Source organism: Oenanthe melanoleuca, chromosome 21 (genome assembly GCF_029582105.1).
Source record: "Oenanthe melanoleuca isolate GR-GAL-2019-014 chromosome 21, OMel1.0, whole genome shotgun sequence".
Classification (NCBI taxonomy): domain Eukaryota; kingdom Metazoa; phylum Chordata; class Aves; order Passeriformes; family Muscicapidae; genus Oenanthe; species Oenanthe melanoleuca.
Window position 1 is genome coordinate 4,334,399 of NC_079354.1, and position 26,900 is coordinate 4,361,298.

A 26,900-nucleotide genomic window follows, 5' to 3' on the forward strand; every position below is an offset into this window, starting at 1 on the left:
AAAGTTGGGAAGCAGGAGAATCATCCCTGAGCCAGCTCAGCATCTCATGGAGCCACAACCATCCCTGTGCTCACCTGAACTTGCTGATGCTCAGGGGTTCTACAGCTCTTTGCTGAGTAATTTACAACCAAACTGCAATTACCCTGCTCTCAATTAGTATGTTTTGTGGTTTTCAGTGGCTCCACATGCAAACAGCCAAGGAAATGTAGGAAGAACACCCTGTCCTGTGGTGGTTTTGTCAGCACTCTGTGTGCTTGTGCAAACCCTTCCCCTTCAGACAGATGCTGGATGAACAATCCCAATCCCCCTGAAATCCATGGGGAAACTCCTCCTTGCTCTGCTTGGGCCACAATTCTGCACCTGAATTTTTGGATCCAAGTACAACAAGTCTTTTAGCTCTGTGTCCCTAATTCAGGTGCAGCAACATGACTTGGTGGTTATTTAAAATTAAACTGCAGCTGTTTCTAGATGACAAAGTGCTCTGAGTTTCCTTGCAAACGTGAAGATTTTTTAACTCCTCTCATCCAAAAATCAAACTTCTCTCATCTTCCAATTGAAACTTGGACATATTTGCTTGTAGGAGCACATTTTCCAGTTAGAAAATTCTAAAAACAAATGGTTCAGACATTTTTATAGGCATAAAAACTCAAGCCAAGTTGGTTAGTGGTTTCAGATGCTTTTTATTTGCAAATCAGAAAGGGCTTCATTTATAAATTGAAATTGTACTGGCTGCTAATCCTGAAGGCAGACTCAGGCCTTTGGCTCTGCTTGGAGAAGGAGAAATAATGCATTTTAAAGACAAATTATTTCATTTGGACCAATGAGTGCTGTGGTTGGACAGGACATTTATTTTATAGCAAAACTCACAGAAGAAGTCCTTTAGATTGAGAGTGCCACTGTTTTAAGGAGACACTGCCCTCCACTGTGGATCTGCATCACAGTCCTGCTCCCAAATGTGAAACTTGGGAATTCTGGGGATAATTCCTGGTCCTCAGAGAAGCACAGGCTCTTTACACAAGGTGCTGCACCACCACACTGCTGAGGAGCTCCCAGTCCACCCATTCAGAGGCAGAATTGAGTTTCCCCTGTTTGGAAGCTGGATCTGTTGACCTGAGATGATGAAGGTGCTCTAGCATTCCCACAAGTCTGTGCTGGGACACACTTGTCCCAAATCCCTGAGAGCAGGAGCTGCCTCTCTCAAATTTTTACTCAAATTTCAGAAACTCTCCCCTTCCTGCAGCACAGTAGTAACTTTTTCACTACAGAGTCACAGAATCACAGGATACTGAGGTTGGAAAACACCTCCAAGATCAACCTGTGACCAATCCCCACCTTGTCAACAACCCAGAGCTCTGAGTGCCACATCCAGGAATTTCTTGGGCACCTCCAGGGATGGGGACTCCAAACCTCCCCTTCCAAAGCTTGATCACTCTTTCCATGAAGAATTTCCTCCTGATGTCCAACCTGAACCTCCCCTGGCACAGCTTGAGGCTGTTTCCTCTCACCCTGTCACTAATTGCTGGGAGAAGAGAATAATTAGTTAAGATGATTGTTCTTCTCATTGAGTAATGCACTCCAGATTGGAGAGTTGTGTCTGAGCTGTGAGCCTGCACCATAATTTAATATTGGAGCTTTGAAAATGGTCATGTGTTGGTGTCTTCATTCTGGACAAGATGTACAAAGCAAGAAATATTTTTAAAACAGTTCAGAAAGCAGAAATCAATGCACTAGAGCTGGGTTATCTTCCACACCTAAGGCAAGGCTGGACAGGAGTTTCTCCTCATCCTGCTGCACTCAGTGCAAGACAAGTCTGCAGCACTTGCTGAGCTCAGCTCACCATTTCTTATGCTGCAGAGAGTGTGAAAACCAGCAGCCACAATGGCAGCTTTGCTCACAGCCCTGAAAGGCTTCCCCAAAAACCACTGGAACCCCTTCAGAGCCCCAGAACAGCTTGTTTCTGTCCTCAGCACATCACACCTGCCTCACACAAAACAACAGGGATGCTCCTCCAGCATCCCTGAGTGCACTGTCAGAGCACCAGGGAAATCCAGCATGGACTGGCGCCTTGGAGGAAGTGCCAAGTAGCCAAGGGCCAAAGAAAACAGGGCCTGTTTCAAGGACTTCATGTCAGGAGTGAAACAAGACACAAAAAAACAGGGGAGAGCACGAGGAGGGCAGAGCTGAGCCAGGTTTGCTCCCCAGGCTCCTCACATGCAGTTCCATGGCTGGGGATCACACCTGGGAGATTCCCAGGGATCAAGGTGAGCTCACAGCCCAAACAGAGATCAGAGAAAATTCCAGTGGCTGCAAGGACAAAGGTGGCACAAAACCAACAGCAGTGGGAAACAATGGGCAAAAGTTAAACCTCCTGTAGGCTCAGTTTGGTGGTTACATGAAACTGTACAAAACCGTTTCTGATGGGATCCCCAAGCCAGCCCAGATCAAATCCTGAAATTAATCCCATTCATTCCTTAAAATAATTCCTGGCACTCTCTCTGGTCTGTGGCCTCTAAAATCCAATCCCACCCTCTCTGGCCTTCTGTTAAGGAAAGGAAATTCGCTGGTGCTGGGGCTGCTGCCCCTCTGCTTCCCCAGCTGAGCTCAGGGCTCGTTATCGCGCCTGGGCAGCCCCTGCACTGTCTCCTGCAATTGTTCCTGCTCAAGCCACTTTTATTTTTTTTATTTTTTTTTTTTGGAAGAGTGGTGGTGGTGTTTTATAATTTATAGCAAAATAAAAAAATGATTCCTTATAGCAGAAGCCATTCTGTTGTTGCAGAGTCCTTATTTAGCTGCGCTTGAAGCTGAGGAAAAGCTGTTCCGTTCCTCGCAGCTTCTTCTTCCTAACACCTCCCACAGGCCACATATCAACCCTGCACTTCCTACAAATGATAAGCAGCATTCATTTTGATCATTCACAGTTGTTTTGGGGGTTGGTAGGTGATAGGCTTCTCTCTCAGTCTCTCACCTCCTCCCTAAACTGTCTGCGGCTCCCCCGTGCCAGCCCTGCCAGCGGAACCAGGGGGTTTCCTGCTCAGGGACAGCACAAACACAAAGCTGGAGGGTTCCAAGCCCTCCCCACCACAGTGCCAGCCCCCAGGGACTGCAGACAGTCCCTCTCAGTCAGTCCCCTGCCCGACTCCTTGGAGATGTAGCTCAGTGCCTGCAGCCACGCGCTGGGAGCACCTCTGCACAGCACTGCAGAGCCTCACCTGGCTCTTTACACCTCAAAAATTCATCCTGAAATTTCCTTTCCAGGCTTGCAGAGGATTCCCTTTGCCACTCCAGGCCTTCCTAGAAACAGATGAGATTTCAGCCTCACTCCTCCAGCACCTCTCCCTGCTCCCTCCCAGGAACAGGCTGATGTTTCACTTGGATTTTCTCCTCCTTTACTGGGAAAAATCCCTGCTCAGGCCCCACTTCTTTTGGATGGGACCTGGCATCCCCCAGGAGGGGCTGCTCAGAGCACAGAGCACCCCAGTGCTCACCATGGGAGCCCCAGGCCTTGGGAACAAACCTGGGAACACTCCCTGTTCCTCCCCACATGCCCCAGCTGAACATTCCTGCTCTTTGATCTACCAGTTACCCAAAACCAGCCACTTCTTGGGGGCCCCAGCCTCAGGCTGCCTCAGGACCCCAGAACTGTGGTTTATCTGCTTCCATGTCCCATGAAAGTCTGGATTTCAGTCCATACTGCAGGAAAGAGCAGGACCAGCACCACCCAGTGCAGCCAACCCCTGCCTGTGGATCCGTGGGATCCATTCCCTCTCACCCCAATCCTCTCATAAAGCTGCCCAGCAAAAGTTCCCAGACTGGATCAAATGTTTATAAAATACTTCCCAGTCCATGAGTAGGCACACTAGGTGAAAATTGTATTTTCAGGATTTAAAAGCAGCTTCTCTGTGAGTTTTCCAGTTTATAACCACCCCCAAGAATGCTTTTAACATTCCAGTAAATAAGGGACTGAGGAAGAACTTTCGATTAAACAGAAAAAAACCTGAACTGTTTGAAATCCATAGAACCTGAATATTTTTTAAATCCTTGAAAGTGCCTTGATGGCTTCAGTGGTCTGTTAATGATTTTACTTTCACGCCGTTTTCTCAGGACTACACGTTTGTTTTCCACAGATAAACAAGTGCCAAGGAAACCTAAAAATCTGCTCAGGAGGCACTTTGTGTTCACTTCTGGCTACCAGGGACCAGCACTTGAACAAGTTTGGAGTGTTTGCAGCCTCTTCAGTGTTTCAAAACCACCTCAGAGTCCTCAGCACTGCACGGGAGGAGGTTCTTGGCCCAAAATCTGATGGGATTTGATTTATTTTTAAGGACATTTCAGATGTGAACACTGCCCTGGTGAAAGCCTCTGCTGCCTGTTGCATTCAACAAAACATTTTGGTGCCAAAATACAAAATCTCTCCCTCCACAAATACCTGGACAATGTTTTATCCTGGGGGCTCCTTCCCACACGTGCAGTGTTTGCTCCCTCCCAGCTGAGTGTCCTAAGCCACAGAACAGCTCATGAATCTCACAGGATCCTTGTAATGGCTTTTAAACCCTGCATTGTGGGCTGTTTATGGTGCAGTTGCATTTGCTTTAGAGATTTGTTTTAATGCTGTTGGTGTTATTTAGAGAGATATTAAATTCAAACAGCTTTATGGTTGCTAATAAACATCTATTACCATTACAGACATTCTGATATAAAAGCCTCATACAGGTGCTTTCTCTCAACTATGCAGATTTGATTGATTAGGCCACAGTAGTTTATTTTACACTTCAGTGGTCACTAAATCTATCATTAAGATTAAAAATTGCAGTTTGTGCAGTCTGGGAATAACTACACATTTAAGCTGTAAAATAAAAGTCACTTTACCAAAATTCAGGGAAAATTCAGGGGGGGAAACACAACACAGAGCAGGTTAAAATAAAAACAGTTTTGTAACACTTTATTCAGTTCTTCAGAAGATGTATTTCATGGAATCACAGACTGGTTTCGGTTGGAAAGGACCTTAAAGATCATTTTGTTTCACCCCTTGCCATGGGCAGGGACACCTTCCACTGTCCCAGGTTGCTCCAAGCCCTGTCCAACCTGGCCTGGGGATGGAGCAGCCACAGCTTCTCTGGGCACCCTGTGCCAGAGCCTCACCACCCTCACAGAGAAGAATTTTTTCTGTATTTCCATATATTAACCCTGAACTTCTCCTCTGTGAGGGTGAACCCATTCCCCCTTGTCCTGTCACTCCAGTCCCTTGTAAAAACTCCATCTCCATCTTCCTTGCTGGCTCCTTCAGGAACTGGAAAGCCACATTTAGGTCACCCCAAACCTTCTCTTGTCCACACTGAGCATCCCCAACTCCCTCAGCCCTTGCTCAGGGGAGATGCTCCCCCAAACACAAAGTGCTGGGCTGCAAAGCTCCATCTGTCCTTTGGACTGCACCGAGCCCCATGCCCTGGGGGCACAGCAAACCCCGGCGCTCCCCGAGGAGCATCCCACGGCATTTTGCCCTGCTGCCACCTCCGAGGAGGGACTTGGCCGGCTCCAGAGTGACATTTGCACTCCCAGTGGCGGCTGCAGCACGGTGTCATTTGTTACTGTCTGCTGCCTGAGCTGCAGCACGGTGCCCACCAGCCCAGGTCCATCCCCCCAGAGCTCTCTGGAAGCCCAGGCTGCCGAGCCGTGCTCCGACAGTGACCACCTGGGAGCAGCTTGATAAATGGCCAGTTTATAATGCTGTCATGCCAGCTTTGTCCTGGGGGAAATGTGTGTCTCTCTCAAAACAGCTTATTACCAACCTGTGGCTGGGGCCATGATCAATCACGCTGATCAGATATGGCAAACATGGTAACTGATATAAAGAAGATTTCTCGCTACACGGTTTGAGGTTAACGTGACAAATGATGGAGTGAGAAAGAATAACTCAGAGGGAAAAGGCAACCCATTAAAGGCTGAACTTGGAAGTGGTTTTGGGAAGCACTGTTAACAACACGTCCTTGTGACATGAATTCCCTGCTCGTTGAGGTAACCCTGAATACATTCCCTGGCAAAATCCTAGTATAATCCAGAAGGAATGATGTTTTTTAAACGTGCAGTCTGATTGTAAAGGGAAATTTAACCCCTCTACACCCATCCCCAGTACTCGGATGTGATGGGTTACCATGCAGGAAATGCAGGATTTAAGGTGAAAACCCAGGGCAGAGATACAGCACATCTTGCCAAAATCCCAAAATATTTTGGGGGATTCTATTGTCAGCCAGAGCAGAGCTATCTGAGAATGATGCTCTTCCCAGAATTCAATCTATTGGTCTTCAAAATCATGGAGGAAGAGCAGTGGAACCCTGGGCATGCATAACCCACCTGTGACAATTCCCTAAAACGTGCCCATAAACACACCCTGCAAAACAAGATCCAGAGATGTCTCCATTTGGTCCCTTTTACACTCCCAGGATTTCTCTGCATGCTCTGAGCATCAAAGCCCTTTAATTTCCCTGCTCACACAGTTCTGAGCACAAATCTGGGAGAGCTGGGTGCCAAATCTGTCCTGTTACCCTTTTGGTCTGCAGCAGGGAGCGTCCTCCAGGATCAGCACACGGAGCTGTGGCTGTTGGACACCCTCTGGCAAACATCTGATATTATTCCCTTGACTGAGTTTGTGAAAATGAAACCTTATTTGCTGGCAAAATTAATGAGAGAAGAGTCTTCAATGAGACAATAATTTATGGCTTCCGCCCGACAGTGAAACTCGCCCGGCTCACTTCCTCCCAGGAAAGGCAGATATTTGGGGGGAAAAGTGAGGATTTCTATCCAGAAACATGGCCTGTCATTTCAAAACTGGGTCCTTAGCTGCGTATTTTTTGTTTTATGAAACCCTTCCAGAACTGATGAAGGTTGGAATAAATGGCCCTTTGTTCCCCTTCCCGTACCAGTGCATTTAATGATGGCGAAACAAAATTCTGCTCCGTGGCTGCCCGCCAGAGATCCGATGATACAACCAACTCACAACATGTTTCAGATTTTGTGCTACACTGAAAGTCGAGAGGCATTCAGATGGGTTTGGGGCTGCACACATCCAGCATTATCTGCTGCCAGTGCACAGAAAAGTGGGAGCTGCAAATCGCATCCTTCTCCTCGAGGCTCCCATCTCTGTTCCGGCCGTAAACACCAACTCTCTGCCTTTCAAACCGCCACGAGAAAAGCCAGAAATGCATCAGACAATAAAAAGAGGGATAATGGCCACCAAACTCCACTCTTCTCCCCCCTCTTTTTTGAACAGATAGGTTTTAGACTCTATAATAATCACGCAGCTAAGATACAAGGTCTCTTGTTGGCAATAACCTACATGACATGACTTAGAAGGCAGGTGTTACTGTAATTAGCTATTGTTTGACTATCAAAAGTCAGAGCTGATTAAAGCCACTAAGTACAAGTGCACTATTTTATTTCAAAGAATATTATGAACTGCATGCTGGGACTCTTTCACTGCGGCCCTACCTTCCGGAGTCTGCTAAGAGCCCATGCCAGCAGTAATCAAAACTAAAATCTGCATAAACCTTCAGGGTTTTAATTCAAGCAGAGCCCTTTCATTAGAAATATGTTACTTTATGAAATCTGGTCGCCAGCAAGGGGAGAAAAATGTGACTTCTTAAGAAAAGTGAATGGCATCTCTTTAGTGATTAACCCAAGATTAATGGAGGCTCCTACTGCTCGGCCTAAGTCCATTTTATTGCTAATTCATTTAGGTACTATTTCAGATGTACTTGATGAAAGTCACCTGCTAAGAAGTCATGTTTTGGCAAGCAAGGATAGCCATTATGGTCAAATCCCAAATAGAATTTTTATTAAAGAAGCTTTGAAAAGTGTCTTGTATTAGTCTTTCATAGACATACCATTTAATGTGCTCAATTAGTTAAAAATTTGGGGCCTGGGTCACTAATCAAACATTCATAATGCTTTTTTTTTAAAATATATTTTCAGTCCACATGCATCTCCTAATGTCCCAGGTAGGATGAACACTGCACTGAACAGGGACATTTATATTCAGACAAAAGCAGCAGTGCTGAGACTCACCAAGAAGTGGGTGGGATTTGGGTAAGTGCTCGGTGGGATCCCTGAAATGTTGGCTTGGCAGAGCATTTCTTTGTTCCCTGGGATGCTGTGGGGAGTGGGGACTTATGCAAATCACATGTTCCTCAAACTGTACCTAATCATCCAGCCTTGGCTTGTGTGCATGTTTGGAGCGTGAGGTTTGATCCCTTAAACACAAATCATTTTGGTTTTTGACTTTTCTGCAGTTTGTTCTTTCAATAAATGAGGGTTTAGGGGATTTTGTGATTTGAGAACCTGGAACCCTGGCTCTGTGTAGACCCTGAGATCTTTTCTACCCAGACAAAGCACCTCCATAGCCCACCCAAAATTCCTCTCCATTTTGGGCAGGATTTAGCCTGGTCCATGAGCGTGGATATCCCTGTTGGGTTTCTATCCTTCCCAAGACACTGAGCACCCCACGATGCTCCAGCAGAGACTCTGGTGGTCTGAGCTTTGCTTCCCTGCACTGAGCAGGGAAATCCTGACAGCCAGCCCAGGAACACTCACTCTGCAGAGATAAAAACCCTATTGCAGAGGTAGGTCTGGCCATCACAGAGCTTTATTTGTGCCCTTCTCTTTCAAAAATGGAAAAAACCCCAAAGGTGGTGCTGGGGTGAGGAAGATACCTGGATGCTGCTGCTCTGCTCAGCCCCTCACCTGCCAGGCACCAAAAAGCTATTGATAACATTGAATTATTGATAACATTACTGATAACCATCACTCACACTGGTTTGGGTGCCAGAGCCTGAGAACCTCCCCTCACAACCTTCTCTGCTTTGTACCTGCCAAGGATGAGACAGTTTTGGTGACAGAAAAGTGGTAAATCAATCAAAAAATGTGTGCTTTGGGTATTCTGGCTTGTTTGGAGCTCTCTCCACACTGGGGGTGATGATTGACTTTGTAACCCAACAGCACACACGACCCAAACTCTGATCTGAGAAGGGAAACAATCTGGTTCCTAAATTTATTTTTTTAATTTGTTAATGACAGATCCAATTTCCAAAATACTGACTGGAGCTGTCAGGATTAGTGAAAACCACAAAACCAGGAGTGCAAGTGCAGGGTGCCCCAAAACAAAGAGCTGCCCCATGGGTGTCGACATCTCTGTCAAGGGGAGCAAAATTCAGAATTATCAGGAGTGGCAACACATCCTGTGGTGGAATTCTGCTCCTGGGACACTCCACAAAACCCAGGCTGGACTTAAAGCCCTCGGCTGGGGGAATGTGGCACTAAAGGAGCCGCCTGGGTGTGATAACAAAGTTATCCTAATCTGTCCTCTTGTGTACTGGGGCACTCACACATGCAAATCTTGTCGTGTTCCACCGTGTTTGTTCACCTCCAGAGTCCTTCGGTGATTCAAATCTGTGTCTTACTATCCTATAATACCCTTGTCTAACAGTTCTTTTTAAATGCATGTGTTAATTATCTTGCCACCGCTGTAATTTCTCCCTGTAGTCCATTAATTAAGAGGTCACAATCTAAGAGCATGTTTACCCAATAAGCTTTCTTTTTTAATTATCCTAATTGCTTGGATACTGACAAAGACTCCATCCCTCCCCTTCCTCTGAGTGGATTAGAAAACGACATTTCAAAGCCCCACACAATGATGGGTCTGTAAAACACACATATATTTATATCTGTTTTTATAACTCCGTGGTGTTCAAACATCAAAGGTCAACGAGACACAAGGAGCTGCATTTGCATGGCTGTATAAAATGCAGAGACAAACTGCCCTCCATTAATTGATCCATTAGCCTGAAATGTTCTATTGGTCAGGAAAAATATAAGCAAAATCTCCAGAATAGGAAGGAGATGGTTGTTCACAGCTTGGAGACCACCAGAGCCTCCTGTCTCTGCCTCTCCTGCAGGGATGGCTTTGGATAAAAGCAGGCAGAAATAGAAATAAATAAGAGAAAAGGCACTCAGCTTTAACTGCAGCAAAGATCAGTTTTATTCTCCCTTTCCCAAACATTCCCTTCCCATGGGTCACATCTCAGCAAGCTGGTCCCAATACCTTTTCTACCGACTTTGCAGAACTCAACAGACAAAATCTCTACCACTTCAAAAATGTTAAACCCTTCATTTTGTCAAGTTTTTAAAAGGGAAAAGCAGCTATTTGAATTCGAGATAGGAATTTAACACAACAATTAGCAGAAATCACGTCCAGAAAAATTACTACTGTGACAGAATGTGAAACAACATTTGATATGTCAAGTAAAGTGATATTTTTTTGGTTTGTTTTAATAAAGCCAGTGTCTCATTCAGACCAGTCATCTCAGGAGCTATATAACAGAAGTATAATTACTTAGAAATTGCTTAGGTAAGCGTGATTGATGCATGGTAAATAGATGTTTCCAGCACTTATTGTTTCTTCCTGATGGATTAGGAAGAGTTGTTTAACAGTTCATTTGACCAGTCTCTCCTGGTGTTCCTCGAGTCTGGCTGTGCCAGTCAGCACCAGCAGTTCCTGGTAGTTTAAGTCTCTTTAATAAAGATTAAGATGTCAGAGGTCCTGCATTGCACAAAATCCCGATTTTATTAACTTCTCATTATCAGCTGAAATATGAAGTGCATTTCTTTTCATCTGGAGAGCAGCACTTTCTCAAGGGAAAGGACAGATACATCAGACACATTTAGGGTGGTTTGGAGTGGGTTTGCCCCAACCTTGGCTGATGCTGGGGAGCATTTTCTCACCCAAGGGCATCCCATAGGTGGATGTTTCTCCCCAGAAAGTGTTTGGATACCACGGCTGTGTGCAGGGGCTGAGCACTCACACTCCAGCACTTCAGTCAACACAGCTTCCATGAAAGAGCAGGAAAATGCTGGGCAGGAAGACTGAAACCTCCAAAGTCAGGGCTCAGCCAACACTTCCCTCCTCACGCCCAGCAGATCTCGAGGAGTAACAGCAGCAAGACCACACAAAACTCACTGAGAGCTCCCAGAGGTGTCCAAGTGCACCCTGACCAGCAGGCAGATAAATTGGGATGCCGTGGAAGTGAACTTAGGCAGCACCTGATAAAGTGGAGCCGCAGCAGCCCCGTGAGGCTCCCGAATGTGTCACCGGGGAAAGGCTCCTGCTCAATCCGTGTTTTAGCACCACTCTCACCCCAAACCCCTGCAGGTCACTGCTGCACGAACAGATGCTGCAGCAGATCACCCTCCCAGCCACGCTCTCAAGGGATTTCTGAAAGCTGCCAAATTGATGCATTTTGCATATTTTAAAAGCGAGTCTTTGTGGAAGTTCTCGTTTTGCAGGCTGCTGATTGCAGGGAGGGCAGAGCTGCCTCTGTGTGTGTTTGAGCAGGCTGCCTCTTGCTGGGCAGCTCTCCACGGAAAGAGTTAAGAGGGAAAAACAGTTTTTGTGGTGTAACCCCGGCCTGCAGCTCGGGATCCCAGCCCCAGCAGCCTCCCGGGAGGGTTAAGCTCTATTACTTCTGGTCCCTGACACTGCTAATGGCACTCTCTAACTAATTGCATTTCTATACCTCCACATACGGCCGGCCGACAAATAAGCCCTTTAATCAAACAGCTTCATCTACTTCTAATTAATTCCATTTCTATGCCTTTTTGAGAGCACAGGAACATACAAAGATAGAGATGATGGAGCGCGTTCCGTGCCCGGCGGCTCTGCTCAAGCACTTCACACCTTCTGTGTCCCACCTGCCTGGATCAGGTTTTTTTTGACTTTTCTGCAGTTTGTTCTTTTGATAAATGAGAGTTTGGGGCATTTCGTGATTTGAGAGCCCTGCGTGCACCCTGAAATCTTTTCTATCCCCTCAAAGTACGTCCACTAAAGTCCACAAGTGGCTGTGTGGAATAATCTGTGATTCCCTCAGTGAGTTGCTGTCTCGTTTGCCACGGGGTTTAATCACTTTTTGTTCCATCAGAACCAGCTCTGGCCTTGCCCTGCCGGCGCTGAGGGACGACTGTGGTATCAGCTGAGCAAACAGAGAGGGGTGTTTGCACACCCAGACCCAACGCAAACCTTCAACTCGAGGGCCACCAGCTTTGAAGGAAATGCTGATTCCTCCCCGACATTTACTTCTTTGATAAAACAGGTCGATGCAGCAGCAAAAACAAAACCAAAAAATCCTCCCCTCTAGGTATTTAGGAAAGAGAACCACATCTGCCGGGAGCTGCCTGCTGCAAAGGTATGTATGTACAAAAGGCACGATAAGTGGGTGCTGGGCAGCGAGGAGTGGCGATTATCAGTTGCACATATCATTAGAGTCTCTCAGCCTTTCAATGGCACGGAGCTCCGAGCCGTGTTTGCTGGGCCAGGTAAAAGGGGACTCTTAATACTGTGCAAATATGACTTACCGAAGGACTTTGCTTTCTCACCTATTCTCGGGCTTTTCAAATCAACATTATTAATTGGTGGCTTATCGGTAAGTGCTGTCTGGCAGTTAAAGGATGTTTCCACCCAGAGCAACGATACATAGAAACTCAGCAATGTCAGCCGCAAGGACAAAGAACTGCCATGTTGAAACAGAAAAATGCTTTGACACCTTAAATCTTCTGTATGAAAGCACTGAGGATTCCAGCATTCACTTGCAGCTGTTATTCCATATTCCATCATCCTTGCTGTAACTTAATATATTAATTCAGGACTCTGGCGTACAGTTGCAACTCTTAGAACTTTTTTCTTTTTCTCTTTTTCTTTTTCTTTTTCTTTTTCTTTTTCTTTTTCTTTTTCTTTTTCTTTTTCTTTTTCTTTTTCTTTTTCTTTTTCTTTTTCTTTTTCTTTTTCTTTTTCTTTTTCTTTTTCTTTTTCTTTTTTTTTCTTTTTTTTCTTCTTTTTTTTTTTTTGCTTTTTCTCTTTTTCTCTCCTTTTCTCTTTCTTTCTTTCTCTTTCTTTTCCCCTTTATCTCTCTCTTTCTCTTTCTCTCTTGCTTTCTCTCTTTCTCTGTCTTTTTCTCTTTCTTTCTTCCTTTCTCTCTCTTTCTCTCCTTTTCTCTTTCTCTCTATTCCTCTCTCTCTTTTTCTCTTTCGTTCTCTTTTTCTCTTTTTCTCTTTTTCTCTTTTTCTCTTTTTCTCTTTTTCTCTCTTGTTCTCTCTTTCTCTTTTTCTCCTCTTCTCCCTTTCTCCCTTTCCTTCCTTTCCTTCCTTTCCTGTTATCCAGGAGTGTATAACCACACGCTTTAGAACCTGGATTAACTGGTTTCCATGCTGGATAACTCAGCTACGTGGGATTTCAGCACTTCCAGCCCCTCAGATCACCTTGCTCTCCACCTGCCAGCTCTCCTGAGCACCAAATCCACTTGAAAACGGAGAAAAATGTTCGGCTGATAAGGAAAACCGAACACAAAGAGCACGACACTTCCCAGGCACCATTAAAGAGAGGCAAAAAAAGAGCCTAAAGGGAGAAGAAAAGCTCTCAGTGGCCCCAGCTCGCATTTTCCCGGTGCTGCCGGGGCCGCACGTGCGGAATGAAAGGACAGCCGGGCTCCTGCCTCCCCCAGCGCCTCTCCCGGCGATGAACAAGATAAACCCGGAGCCCCAGGAAGAGCCGAGCGCCGGGAGGAGCCGGGCGGGCGATCCCCGCTCCCGCGTTCTCATGCGGGATGGAGGCGATGCGGGCCGGCCCGGCAGGGATCTGCGTGTCTCTGCAGGCAGGGACAGGTTTTTGTCTCGTCCCCAGAGAGCCGCTCAGCTACTCAGCTATTCCAGGGGCTCGTTTTTGTCAGCATCCAGCCCAAACCTCTCTTGCTACACGGCTGGTTCCTCCTGGTCCCGTCCTGATGGGTGCGTGACACAGATGAGCGACCCTTGGTGCAGAATGGGAATTCCCGCTGCTTCTTTTACAGCGTGACATCTGCTTATCTTAGAGAAATTTTCTTGTACAAGCACAAAAACAGATCGAATTTATTTATTTAAAGGATTTCTGTGCCTCTGAAAGAGGATTTCCCTCTGCCACCATGCTGGCTTTGCAGTTTTACAACAGCAGACCTGTGAACTGAGATGCTCAGTAGCTTTTCTTCTTCTTCTTCTTCTTCTTCTTCTTCTTCTTCTTCTTCTTCTTCTTCTTCTTCTTCTTCTTCTTCTTCTTCTTCTTCTTCTTCTCCTTCTTCTTCTCCTTCTTCTCCTCCATCTCCTTCTCCTTCTCCTTCTCCTTCTCCTTCTCCTTCTCCTTCTCCTTCTCCTTCTCCTTCTCCTTCTCCTTCTCCTTCTCCTTCTCCTTCTCCTTCTCCTTCTCCTTCTCCTTCTCCTTCTCCTTCTCCTTCTCCTTCTCCTTCTCCTTCTCCTTCTCCTTCTCCTTCTCCTCATTTTCTCTTTCTTTCTTTCTTTCTTTCTTTCTTTCTTTCTTTCTTTCTTTCTTTCTTTCTTTCTTTCTTTCTTTCTTTCTTTCATAGGAAGTGGTTATCCATTGATATTGAAAGGAAAAGCAAACAAATATTTGATGTGCTGTGTTAGCATGAAAGGAGGGAGCCCTGTGCAAGCACAGAAATCACAGGTGAGTGAAAACATCCTGGAGGAGAAATGGGGCTACAAAGGAAAATCCTGGCTGTGTAAATACAGAAATATAGGAGAGAGAGGCACCAAACACATGGCTTTATAATTCAGCTTGGCATCTTTAAGCATCACAGAAAAAGAGTACAAAAATCACAAGACTGAGAGAGGAGCAGACATACAGGAGGTCAGTGAGATCAGCAAAGTTTGTGTACTAAAGAGAGTCCAGCAGATTTTCTAACTGACACAAAATATTTATTTAACCACAGAGTTGGGACATCCAGCTGTAAAATCCCCTCTCCCTCTTTAAAGCCTAAAATCTGCTCATTATGCCAATCAATTTGTGCTCTGTGGAGACCCAATCCATGTAGATATATTTTTTAAAAGTCCTTTTTCTTGAATTTTACTCTCTGCAAGAAGAAAACACATTCAAAGTTCTAAAGGATTTCTGAACTTTCAGAGAAAAAGCAAAACTCCATTAGTTTCTTTTCCCGTCATTTATGTGCAGAAGCTTCCAACACTTCCAAGCTTTCCCTGGCGTTACAAACAGAACAGAGAAAATGCAACAAGAAAATCTATTCCTTGGGTATTTCCAGCCCAGTTAGTTTGAGGATTTAGAAGAAATCTATGAAAGAAGAAAAAAAAAATAAAGCAATGTGCAAGGTTTTTATGGATGTTTTTCAGACCAAAGGGGTTCTGATGGGTTTCAGAGATGCATCCAAACTTCAGAGCAAGTTTCCAAACCAAACATGGCTGCAAACCCTGACATCCATCAGCTGCTCATTGGCCAACCTTCCTATCATGGAGCAAAAAGGACCATTTAAAATCATCCCAGAATATTCTGCTTTCGTGGCTTTTTTGCTCTCTAACACTTTGAAGTCACCAGAACACAAATATTAATCTTGCAATTGGTTAAAGCCTTGCTCTGGGCTCAGCAGGAACCAAGATTAAATAATAAATCTCATCTTTCTGACTTCATTACTCTGAGAAAATCTTCCTATCAGGATAATAGTAATTAAAATATTCACAACTGACCATTTTAACTTTTTTTTCTTGGAATTAAATACTTTAAATAGCAAAGTAGATCATTAGGCTGTGTGAACCAGCCTAAAGCCAACCCAGCTCCTGGATGAGGATGGGATTTGCTGGATGCTCTGATCTAGCAATGCCTTGGGAAAAGGAGTGTGATTTAAATCCCACATTTCCTACTCCAGGAGTGTACCTGCTTTTAGCAGAGGATGCTCTGGGGTCTGCAAAGAGAGAGGAGCACATGGTGAGCAGCAGAGCTGGAAAGGAGGGTGGGACACTCTTCCAATCCCGAGTTTTTATTGGCAAAAGGACTGGCAAATGCAAACTGCCAGGAATAAATTGCTGCTGGAACTCACAGGACATGCTCGAGTCAGCAGCAGACACAAAGCCTGAGAGGAAGGATCTTACTCAGGGACAGCACAACCTCCTTAGGAAAAACTGCACATCCTTCCTGCCTGGCATTGCAGGAAACCAGGGAAATTACCCTCCAGGATTCCTCTGTTCCCAACAGGAATGTAGGGGAAAAAGAGACACCCAGGCAGAAAAAAGGAATGAGGTCAGTGTAAGGGGCATCCCAAGCCCAGGCAGGGCTGAGGGGGTTTTCCTGTGGATGGATTTACATGGCAACCCCAGCCCCAGCACAGAAGTTTTCCAGGATTCACCTTTTTTAAGATTCCTGTGACAAGGAAAGTGATTAATCTCCATTTCATGGCAGCAGGAGCTGAGCAAGAGACTGCTTGGATTTGCCAAGATAACCAGGAGAAAAATCCAGCTTGTTTCTGGGCAGCACTACAGAAAGAGGGGAAAAAACTGAACCAGGTATTAAGGGATGAACAATGAAAGTCAAGACTTTCCTGGTTTTACATATAAATATAAGTAATTGGAAGGGCAAACATTGAGAAAAATGAAAATTCCTCTTGACACATTTTAAAATTGAATATTTCAGGAAAGAAGAACTTAACACTGTCTTAAAAACTGCCTTGAGGCAGCAGCACTGATAGAAATTTCCAGAGTTTTCCCAGACTTTCTGTGAGGAAGAACCAACATTCTGGGGCAGGGGAGCTGAAGCTTAAGACTGAAATTCCAGTGGAAACTCAGAGGAGCAGTTCCTTTAGGAGCTGCAATTTATTCTTCTGGAACAGAAGGAATTATTGCACCAAGCAGGGGCTGAGATGTCCTGACAGCAGCAGTGCAGAACTATCTCTGCAGCAGTTATTAATGAGCTGGAAAAATGCTGGGTAGCAAATTCACCTCCCCTCCCCAAGGCCAGAATTCATGGCAACAAATCCCTAAAATAATCAGCTAACTCCTGGAGATTAGGAGAGGGAATGCCTCCAGATGACAGAAGATTTCTTAATTTCAGTTACTTATAAGGTCACATTAAACAGGAGGAAAACTTCCTCTGAAGTTTATAAATTAGTTTCTAATCTATTCCACAGCTTTCAGTATTTCTGGTCTATATTCTGTGTTACAGTCTAAAATAAGGAGGGGAAAAAAGTAATAAAAAAAATGAACTGCTTGGGTTAGCCAAGAAAGGATTTAAGCACCTAATTTGGACTCCTCCTGCTGCTACTATTATTATTATATCTATAATTTTATATATATTTATATACATGTTTACAGAGCATTGCTGAAATTTCTAGAAGGAAGGCACCACTGAACATCAAGAGGAGCTGACTTCTGGTGATTCCTTTCTTTATGTTTCTCCCCAGACTGTCCTGCCAAAAATAAATTTGGTTGGATTGTTCTGGTTGTGTTTTTTCCAGAACATGTATTTTATCCTCTCACAGAAATCTTGTAGAATCTAAAATCAAAATACATTGAAACATACTGTGGTCCTGCAATGCCTGTGGGACAACAGTCCCACCTTCACTGCTCTGCAGAACCTTGATTATTTCTAGAACAAAATATGGGGAAAAAAACAAACAAAAAAGAATTTTTGTTATTTTATGTGTATTTATATTTAATTATTGTTCACTGGCACTCAGTTCTCTGTGTTCTGGCTTTCATTTTTTCAGCATCAGGGCTGGACCCAACTTAAGTCACTCTGGTGGTTCCTCACCCCCACACTCTCTTTTTCTCCCTCCCAGCTGCTGTCCAGGTTTCCCTGTTTATCCAGGCAGCTCCAAGAGGCTCCTACCTGATGCAAATTCTGCATCCAGTGGGATTAACCCAACCCTCACACCCCTCAGGCCCCCATGGAACCATCAGGCTTGTCTGAGGTGTGGAACCACACACAAAAACCCAATTCCAGATTCCCCACTGGAGCAAGAGCCTGTCCTGGGAGTGAGCCCTCCTCCCACAGAATATTCCTTGTTCCACAAAAACCTGGATCTGGTGCAGGACAGGTCCCTCCTCTGCTGCTGATCAGCTCCCACCCCAGCCCAGAGGTGGTTCTGAATCCAGACCTGATTCCAGACCTGGTTCCAGCAAAACCCTCGTGGCAGACTGAGCTCAGGAGCTGCAGAGCAGAGGGAGGGGAGGGGGCTGTGTGTGCCTTACCTTCCAAGTCACCACCCAGCCCCCAAATCCCACAGGCTATCATTCCAAAATTTGTGATGTTTTGTCTACTCTGGTGATTTAAGGTTTGTCAGAAAACGTCAGAAAGGCCACGGGGCCAAGGGCTTCCTGATGACTGAGGATTTTCTTTCACATGACCTTCCTGAAGTTGATTTTGGGCTCCAGACAGTGCTGCCTTCAGCTCTGACAGGGGCCGGCTGGCAGCAGATTCATGGGGATCTCTGGGGCATTCTGGCATTTTCAAACTGAGCTGGGGCTGTAATGCCTCCTAATCATCCAGAATATTGTTTCACTGTGGGATGGAAATGCCAGCCCCTCACTTTGTCAGCAGGGAAAAGGAGCCTGTGCTCCTGATGCAAACAATTAAAAACACTTCAGATGGGAGCAGACAAACACCAGTGTGGAGTATTGGCATTTCATGTGTGATAGTGCATGTGGCTTTTAAAGGGGAGCACTGAAATTGAGTTTAGAGAGAAAAGGAGGATTGGGAGAGAAGTGTTAAAACTGGTCATTTGTGTTCAAACTCTTAATTTGTGTTAAAACCATCAAATGTGTGGCTGTGAGCATCCCCACAAACCCAAGCAAAGGGAGCAGGGACCAGCACGTGAGGACTTCACATTATTTAGGGAACACTTGGTTATAAAATAATTTATGAATCTTGAATTTGCAAGTGTTAACAGCATAACTAATTATTCAGTCAAAATGTCTTAATGAGTCTCCTTTGCACCCTGCTCACAGAGCCATGAAATCGTTTGGGTTGGACCTTAAAGCTCATCCCATTCCACTCCTGCCACGGCAGGGACACCTCCCACTGTCCCAGGCTGATTCTAAATAATTTCTTTTGCCAAGACCAGCCACCTGCCTTCTCACCTCCCCAGAAATGCAGTTTCTGATCCAAACCCAGCCCTGTGTGTCTGTGCTTGAGATGCACCACGACAGGGTGACCTCTCCTAAATCTGCCTGGAGCTCAGGGACACTCAGGTGTGCCACCTGAGCCATGCCTGAGAGCAGCTCAGCAGCACATTTTGGACACCTCCTCAGCCCCAGCAATGCAGGGGAATCAGACACAGGTTATAAATCAGTGCTGGAGAACAGCTCTGGGGTTTGCAGCAGAGGGAGGAGGAGAAGAACCAGCTTAACCCACAAAAAGATCTTATTTAGAACTGCAAATTCCACATTATTTGCCACACAGAAGTGGGAAATTGGGATTAACCATTTCATAGCCTGAGGCTGTGGGAGCCCTGGGACAGCCACTGCTCCACCTTGTGCCATGCCTGGGGCTGCCTCAGCACTCTGCAGATATGGAGAGAGCAAACTGAACCACTGCAAGTCCTCTTAACTTGGCCTGATTTATGGGCCCAAACCCCCTGAGATGGAGCCATTCCTCATACCCACACTCACTAAACAACCCAGCCCAAACATCTGTATCACAGAAATTCAACATACCATGTTATTCCTGCAAAATAATTTAACCATCACTTTCTTTGCCGACTTTTCCATGCCAGCCTTACACCTTTTTTTTTTACTTTACATGCTTCATTTCAGCAAAATCAAGGATGCAAACTTCTTAGAAGTACTTAGTTTCCATGGAAACCTAAGCTGACCGCAACATTATTGTTCTCAAGAGGGAACTGACTTTACTATATGTTCATTCACTGAATTAATGGACTCCTGGTTCTTTTATTAGCAGCTCTCTAACAATAGAAAGAGAGAAATGTTATAAAAAAGACTCTCAGACAACTGTCCACTCTTTTGTCCAGGGCTTATTGGAATGACGCAAGTCTATTCAGGAAAAGATTATAAAAATCAACTCAAAGCTGCCTGTGTTTGTGGCTGCTAAATATACCTTTATTTCATAAAGATACAACCTATAAAACAAGCAAATTAAAGCTCTTTCTGAAATAGCAACTGTGAAGCAGCAGCCCTGGAGAAACAGGGCTTTAGTTCCCAAATCTGGGATTGTTCCCTCATCCCAGGGAGTCATGGAACATCTTTAACCCCAGTTCTGTAAATTCCCAGCCAGGATGAGGATTGTGCACAAACTGGAGGGGAGTGATTCTTTAATACACAGAAAAGTGAAGAAAACTCACCAAAACCTGTAGGCTTAAATATTCATTGAGAGCTTTAGAAACCCTTCCATGAGCTGGGGACAATCTACCCCTGCTAAGTGCAGGAATGTGTGTGCAGTTTGTGGGTTCAAATCTACAATTTGCTAAGTGCAGAAATGTGTGTGCAGTTTGTGCTGCAAAGGCAGAATTGGAGCAGGCTGGGCTCAAATCTGCAATTTGGTAAATGCAGAAATTCAAGTGCAGTTTGTGCAGCAAAGGCAGCACCTCAGAGCAGGCCAGGTTCTAATCTGCAATTTGTTAAGTGCAGAAATGTGGGTGCAGTTTGTGGAAAGGCAGAACCTTGGAGCAGGCTGGGCTCAAATCTGTAATTTGCTAAATGCAGAAATGCAGACACAGTTTGTGGTTCAAATCTGCAATTTGCATGTACAGTTTGTGCAAAGGCAGAATTGGAGCAGGCTGGGCTCAAATCTGCAATTTGGTAAATGCAGAAATTCAAGTGCAGTTTGTGCAGCAAAGGCAGCACCTCAGAGCAGGCCAGGTTCAAATCTGCAATTTGCTAAATGCAGAAATGCACACTCAGTTGGTGGGCTCAAATCTGCAATTTGCTAAATGCAGAAATGCAGACACAGTCTGTAGGTTCAAATCTGCAATTTCCTAAATGCAGAAATTCAAGTGCAGTTTGTGGGTTCAAATCTGCAATTTGCTAAGTGCAGAAATTCAAGTGCAGTTTGTGCAGCAAAGGCAGCACCTCAGAGCAGGCCAGGTTCAAATCTACAAATTGCTAAATGCAGAAATGCACGTGCAGTTTGTGGAAAGGCAGAACCTTGGAGTAGGCCAGGTTCAAATCTGCAATTTGCTTAGGGAAAAAATGCACACATTGTTTTTGGGTTCAAATCTGCAATTTGCATGTACAGTTTGTGCAAAGGCAGAATTGGAGCAGGCCAGGTTCAAATCTGCAATTTGCTAAATGCAGAAATGCACAAGCAGTTTGTGCAAAGGCAGAATTGGAGCATGCCAGGTTCAAATCTGCAATTTGCTAAATGCAGAAATTCAAGTGCAGTTTGTGGGTTCCAATCTGCAATTTGGTAAATGCAGAAATGCAGACACAGTTTGTGGCTCCAATCTGCAGTTTGGTAAATGCAGAAATGCAGACACAGTTTGTGGCTCCAATCTGCAATTTGGTAAATGCAGAAATGCAGACACAGTTTGTGGTTCAAATCTGCAGTTTGGTAAATGCAGAAATGCAGACACAGTTTGTGGCTCCAATCTGCAATTTGGTAAATGCAGAAATGCAGACACAGTTTGTGGTTCAAATCTGCAGTTTGGTAAATGCAGAAATGCAGACACAGTTTGTGGCTCCAATCTGCAATTTGGTAAATGCAGAAATGCAGACACAGTTTGTGGCTCCAACCTGCAGTTTGGTAAATGCAGAAATGCAGACACAGTTTGTGGCTCCAACCTGCAGTTTGGTAAATGCAGAAATGTGGGTGCATTTTGTGGTTCCAATCTGCAGTTTGGTAAATGCAGAAATGCAGACACAGTTTGTGGCTCCAATCTGCAGTTTGGTAAATGCAGAGATGCAGACACAGTTTGTGGCTCCAATCTGCAATTTTCCATCTCCCTGTGCTGCCAGGCCCCGCTCAGGCCTGCGGGCTCGGCCTGCCCGGTAATTGCTGCACAAAAGACAGTGAACAGTTCCCTTGCTCGTCCCTAACTACCTTCCTGACTGCTTATTGAAGTCTGATTTCTTACTCCTCTGGGTCATCATTCATCAGCCCCGCAGATCCCGCCGGGACAGCCCGGCCAGACCTCTCCAATCCCTCCTTGCCAGAGGCCATTCCTGACGGCCCTGATATAGAAAATGTCTTCACAGCGACCCGGCGGGACAGGCCGCGGCCGTAATACCCAAATAATCATTTTGCAAATTATCATAATTATCAATCAATCATCCCTCCTCGAACAATGTGCTGCTGAAGTATCAGATGGTTCCTGTGACCTGTAGCATTTTGGATATAATAATAAACCCGGGGAGATTTATGGCCCCATCCCGCTTCGCATCTGCAGCAAAGCAAAGCACTCGTTGGGGTTTTGCTTTAGAGCTGAGAGCTTTCCTCATACCTGGGTTTCTTGTTTGCTGCTTGATGCTTTTTTAAAAGGCCAAAATTTCCAATCACACCCAGTTTTCTAAAATTCACTTTATTTTAAAAAAATAAATCTGTGTGATTTATGAGCAGAGAATAATCGTGCTGCTTAAATTGCCTTTACTCCACAGCCTCATCAGCATTATATTTACAGCTCCTAATATTTGGCAATGTAAGAACGAGGCCAGCCAGAGGAGGGGGGAAAATTGGTTTTGTCTTCAGTTTTTGTTGTGTTTTGCACAATACCAAATTGAATCCAACCCTTTTGAAGCCGATAGCATCTCCCGCTCCCTGTGCAGCACATTCTTGTTAATGGATAAATTCAAGCTCTCCAGAAAGTCAAAGAATAAATTTAAAGCCTTTTGCCAAATGCCTATCCTATTGGATTTTGATAAGACGGCTATTGAGCTTTAATAATGTCTTCTATCCTTTTTCAGCTGGCCCTTAACATGTCTCTTTATTTGTCCCTAAAGCCTCTTCAGCGATGCCTTTTTATTACAAGTCTCTCAGCTTGCTCTCAGGGGAGACAGGGTCGACAAGAGTGATAGATAGATAACTCTATAGATTATCTCCCACAGATGTTTTCTCTCCAGTAGCCCCTCAGGCTATTCCCTCTAAGTAAACAGAAACTAAATAGAGAGTCTACTGAAGAGAGAAGTCCCTGAGGTCCCTTGTCACCACGGTCAGAAAAACAGCCTGGCCCAGGGAGGTTGGCTGGGAGCTCTGCACACACAGAGAATCCTTCCCCAGCATTCTGGAGCCCTCATCCAAAGTCACCCTTGGAGGGGAGAGAAATGCATCTATTTGGGAAAAAAAAAAAAAAAAATGGTGTGTAATGGGCACAGGCTTTGCTTCCTGCTGGAGGAAGTGGAAATCTTTCAGCTCAAAGTTAAAGCAAAATGACAATGGGGACGGTGACAATGACAGCAAGGTGTTTGTTCAATTTATTAAATGCAGTGGAGAAGCTTGGAAAATTCAGGGGGAGAGGACACTGAGCTGCTCTCTAAGCAAAATAAACAGAGTGCAGGGACATGGGCTGGGAAAAAGACATTTGGGAACAGGGGACAATAAACCCACAGGTATTACTCATATTTTTATCTCTGAGTGTCCCTATTCAGGTCACTATAATAACTAAAATAAGTGATTTTCCTGATTTAGTATTGCTTCCACCACTGATGATTTAAAATTAAACAAACAGGTTGAGGAGCTCATGTGTATTTGTCTAAGTTAAACTAAATATCAGCAAGCAAAGGTGATACAAGAAAAGCTTATTAGGTATACAGCATATTTCAATCCATGGAGCAGCATAGATATAGAAAATGATCCTGGATATGAGTCCTTTAATGACATTGAATTATTCCTGTCAGACAACCACTAACAAAGAAATCAGCTTTTTGGTGTTAGTGGTCCCAGCAGAAAGAACAGCAACATGAACCAAAAAACACTGGATATAGTGGGAAATACTTATTCTTTGTGCTCCAAGCCAAAAAAAGAGCCTGCTTTATTCTCCCACAAAGCAGGCTGTGCTGTGCTGCATCTTCAGACTTTTCCTTGCCTTTCAGCTCATTAAAGTTATGTAAAAGAGTGTTTTTTTCCTGAGGGCTTAAGAACAGAGATAATTCTGGGGTCACTTTTAAGCAGAGGTTGCTTCCTGCACATCTCCCTACACCTCTCACTGCCATCACCTTCCCTTCCCTGCTTTTTCCTGGTTTTACAGATTTTTCTCTGCATTCCAGTTTTTTGGGTTTTTTTTTTATTTTTTTTTTTCTAGTTCTTGTTAGTCCCCAATTCTGTGGTGCAGCAGTCAAAGAAGCCACTGAAATTATGGTCTGTGCAGCTCCGATTTCCTCCCCTCCCAGTTTAAATCAGGCCACCCACTCCAGTTACATTTGTCTTCAGTCACCTTCTCGCCACCAACTCATCTCTGAAGGAATAGGAATAAATTGAAGTCAAATCTCAACTATTGTGTCTTCAGGGATATGACAACTGAATGATTTAGAGAGGCTGGAAAAGGAAATCTGCTCCCGAGAGGGTTTTGTGCCACTGGAGCCAAATGCCAGAGTGCTACTTCCAAACAATTGAGAGATCCTACAAAAATTGTCCGGAGTGATTTCTCATTCTTTAGTTTTCATTTTCTCCTGACTGAAAAGCTGTCTCACAGTAGTCTTTTCACAAGCCATAAAGTTTAGACTTGAACTCTTTACCTTACTGCTCTGACCTCCTTTACCCCAGCTGTAAAACCCTACTGCCCATCCTTCAATAAATTTATCACCTCATAAACTCCCTCTAGTGCTTCTCTACAATGCATTTAAAAGACACAAGTGGAAGGCCAGGCCTTCCCCCCTTGTCAAATATCCCAATTGTCCAGTTTTATACCTGCTGCACAGGGAAATATTTAAGGACATGGCATTTTTCAAAGACCTGCAGTTTTTGTAACAGGCTCCCCTGAAATAAAAGCATGAAGTTTAAATATAAACCCATGGATTGAACACATAAAACTGTTAGTCTTGTGTTTCCTTGTTTCACACAACTCCTGCTCTCTTTGGGGTAATGCAGATCCTGGAGGTGGGGATGGAGAGTTCATTGGTGATATCATAATTAAAGACTGAATAAGAAATAGCTGAGCCATGGAGAATTCCCTCCATCCTTGTGGGGTGTTTGGGGATAATGAGAACCTGCCACCTTGTCACCACGTCTGTCCAGACAAAAGGATCCCACAGAGGCAGGGACAGACACCCCATGAGTTATGGGGGTGCCCAAGGTAAAAAGTTCAGCCCTGTTGCCACAGGTCCCTGGTGAGGTCACAGAACACTCAGAGGATGCTTCCTCTTGGGAGCCTCGGAAATAAAACCTGATTTTTTTATTTTTTAACATGGTAAAAATAGAACAGGCCACACTGGACATGTGTCTAAATCCCTTTTCCCAGCCTGGCAAGGATTGCATTTCACTCTGTTTGGCAGAGGGAAGCAAAGGATTCCTTTTAGTTGGAAGAGTGGAGACGCAGCATGGCCTGAAGGACGAGCAGCAATGCAGCTGTGGCAAGGTCCAGCCTCAGAGATTTCCCACCCAAAAACCATGAAAAGGACTGTGAACTTCCTTTATAAGACAATTCAAACACATAAAAGGAGTCACAACCAGCTCCTTGTTTCAGTGAGGACACACAAGCTACAGCCCTTGAGAGGCTCTAATCGAACCCGACTGGTAACGCTTTAATCAGCAAAGCTGTTAACCAACAGATCCACGTGGAGCAAAACCTCATTTTAGTGCTTCTGAGGGTAACCCCAACCAAACAGCAGCCTGGCTGCCCAAGTGTGTCGTGCTGAGCTGCCTCCCAGCTCCACTGGAGACATCTGTGCAGCTGGGCTGAGTGTGGAACACATTTTCTCTGGTCAGTTACAGCTCGAGCCCCACAATGTGATGAAAAGTACCACTAATACATCACATGGGCTGGATTCTCTCCTTTCACAGACCTATTCCTTTTGCCTTGGACTTTACATAAGCCACATTTACATGCTGAAGTGACCTCCAAAAATTTAGCACTTTTAACAAAGGACCAACATTTTCTTTTACTGGAAAAGAGGTAAATGAGGTTTTTTGCTTTGGCCCAGCAGCTGTTTGTGTTGTAGCTGAATCAAGGAACACCTCAAACTATTATTTTCTCTTTCAAAATGACTGGAATCACAAAAAGACAGAGAAATATGCCAACAGAACCACAACACTTAATCCAAAAAAGCAACAGCAAACACTGGAAAACTTTTACGACATTATTGCCATCAACACCTTGGTTCAAAAGTGAGGGAGAAGTGTCCGGGTGTATTTCCAAGCCAGGCAATAAAACAACTCCCAGAAGACTGAACCATGTCCTACCTTTTTTATATTGCCCTCCTGGGAGGTCACCTCAGGATCAGTCAGTATTTGCTAGGAAAAAAACAGAATAGAGACAAAATTGAGTTGAGTTGCAACTAAGAATATTATAATAGAGATTAATATTGCTGTTGTTATGATGATGAGGAGGAGAATGAAGGAATATTATATTATTGATATTATGGTCAGAACTCTCAACCACACCCAGATGTTTTGGAAGTTCAATGGGGAGTTTTCACCACAACTGATATTTATATTTATATTTATATTTATATTTATATTTATATTTATATTTATATTTATATTTATATTTATATTTATATTTATATTTATATTTATATTTATATTTATATTTATATTTATATATTTTAATAATTCCCTTGAGTTTGGCAAGCAAGGACAGGTTTCTACCCCACAAGGTAGGTGTGGACAACACGGGCACCAAGGGAACAGCACCCACAGGCTTCCCAGAGCAGGGACAGACCCCGGGATGCTCCAGCCCCCAGCGCTCTGGCAGCGGCACCGGGAGCTCTTTAATTCCCCCTCCAGCCGAGGTGTGGTGGAACAAGTCATTAAATCGCTGCTGTGCTCCACCTCAGATTAGCTCCAGGTCAGTGGGCATTCGGGGAGGTCAAGTACCTCAACTTTGCATCACCCTGGATACCCCACCAGGGTAAACACACGGGGAACAGAGCTGATCGAGCGCCCTGGGTGTGAGTTCCAGCAGCTCCCGGAGCTCTGCGGGATTTGG

General features: G+C 44.7%; 1 protein-coding gene across 4 annotated transcripts in view; it reads right to left on the reverse strand.

Annotated features, from left to right (window-relative positions):
* PRDM16 (PR/SET domain 16) overlaps nucleotides 1-26,900 on the reverse strand; it is a 291,040-nt gene that overhangs the window by 117,558 nt on the left and 146,582 nt on the right. For all 4 annotated transcript variants that reach the window (XM_056508027.1, XM_056508026.1, XM_056508029.1 and 1 more), the window contains one exon: nucleotides 26,153-26,203. In XM_056508027.1, the coding sequence (XP_056364002.1) occupies nucleotides 26,153-26,203 (51 nt within the window). The remainder of the gene's footprint in view (nucleotides 1-26,152; nucleotides 26,204-26,900) is intronic.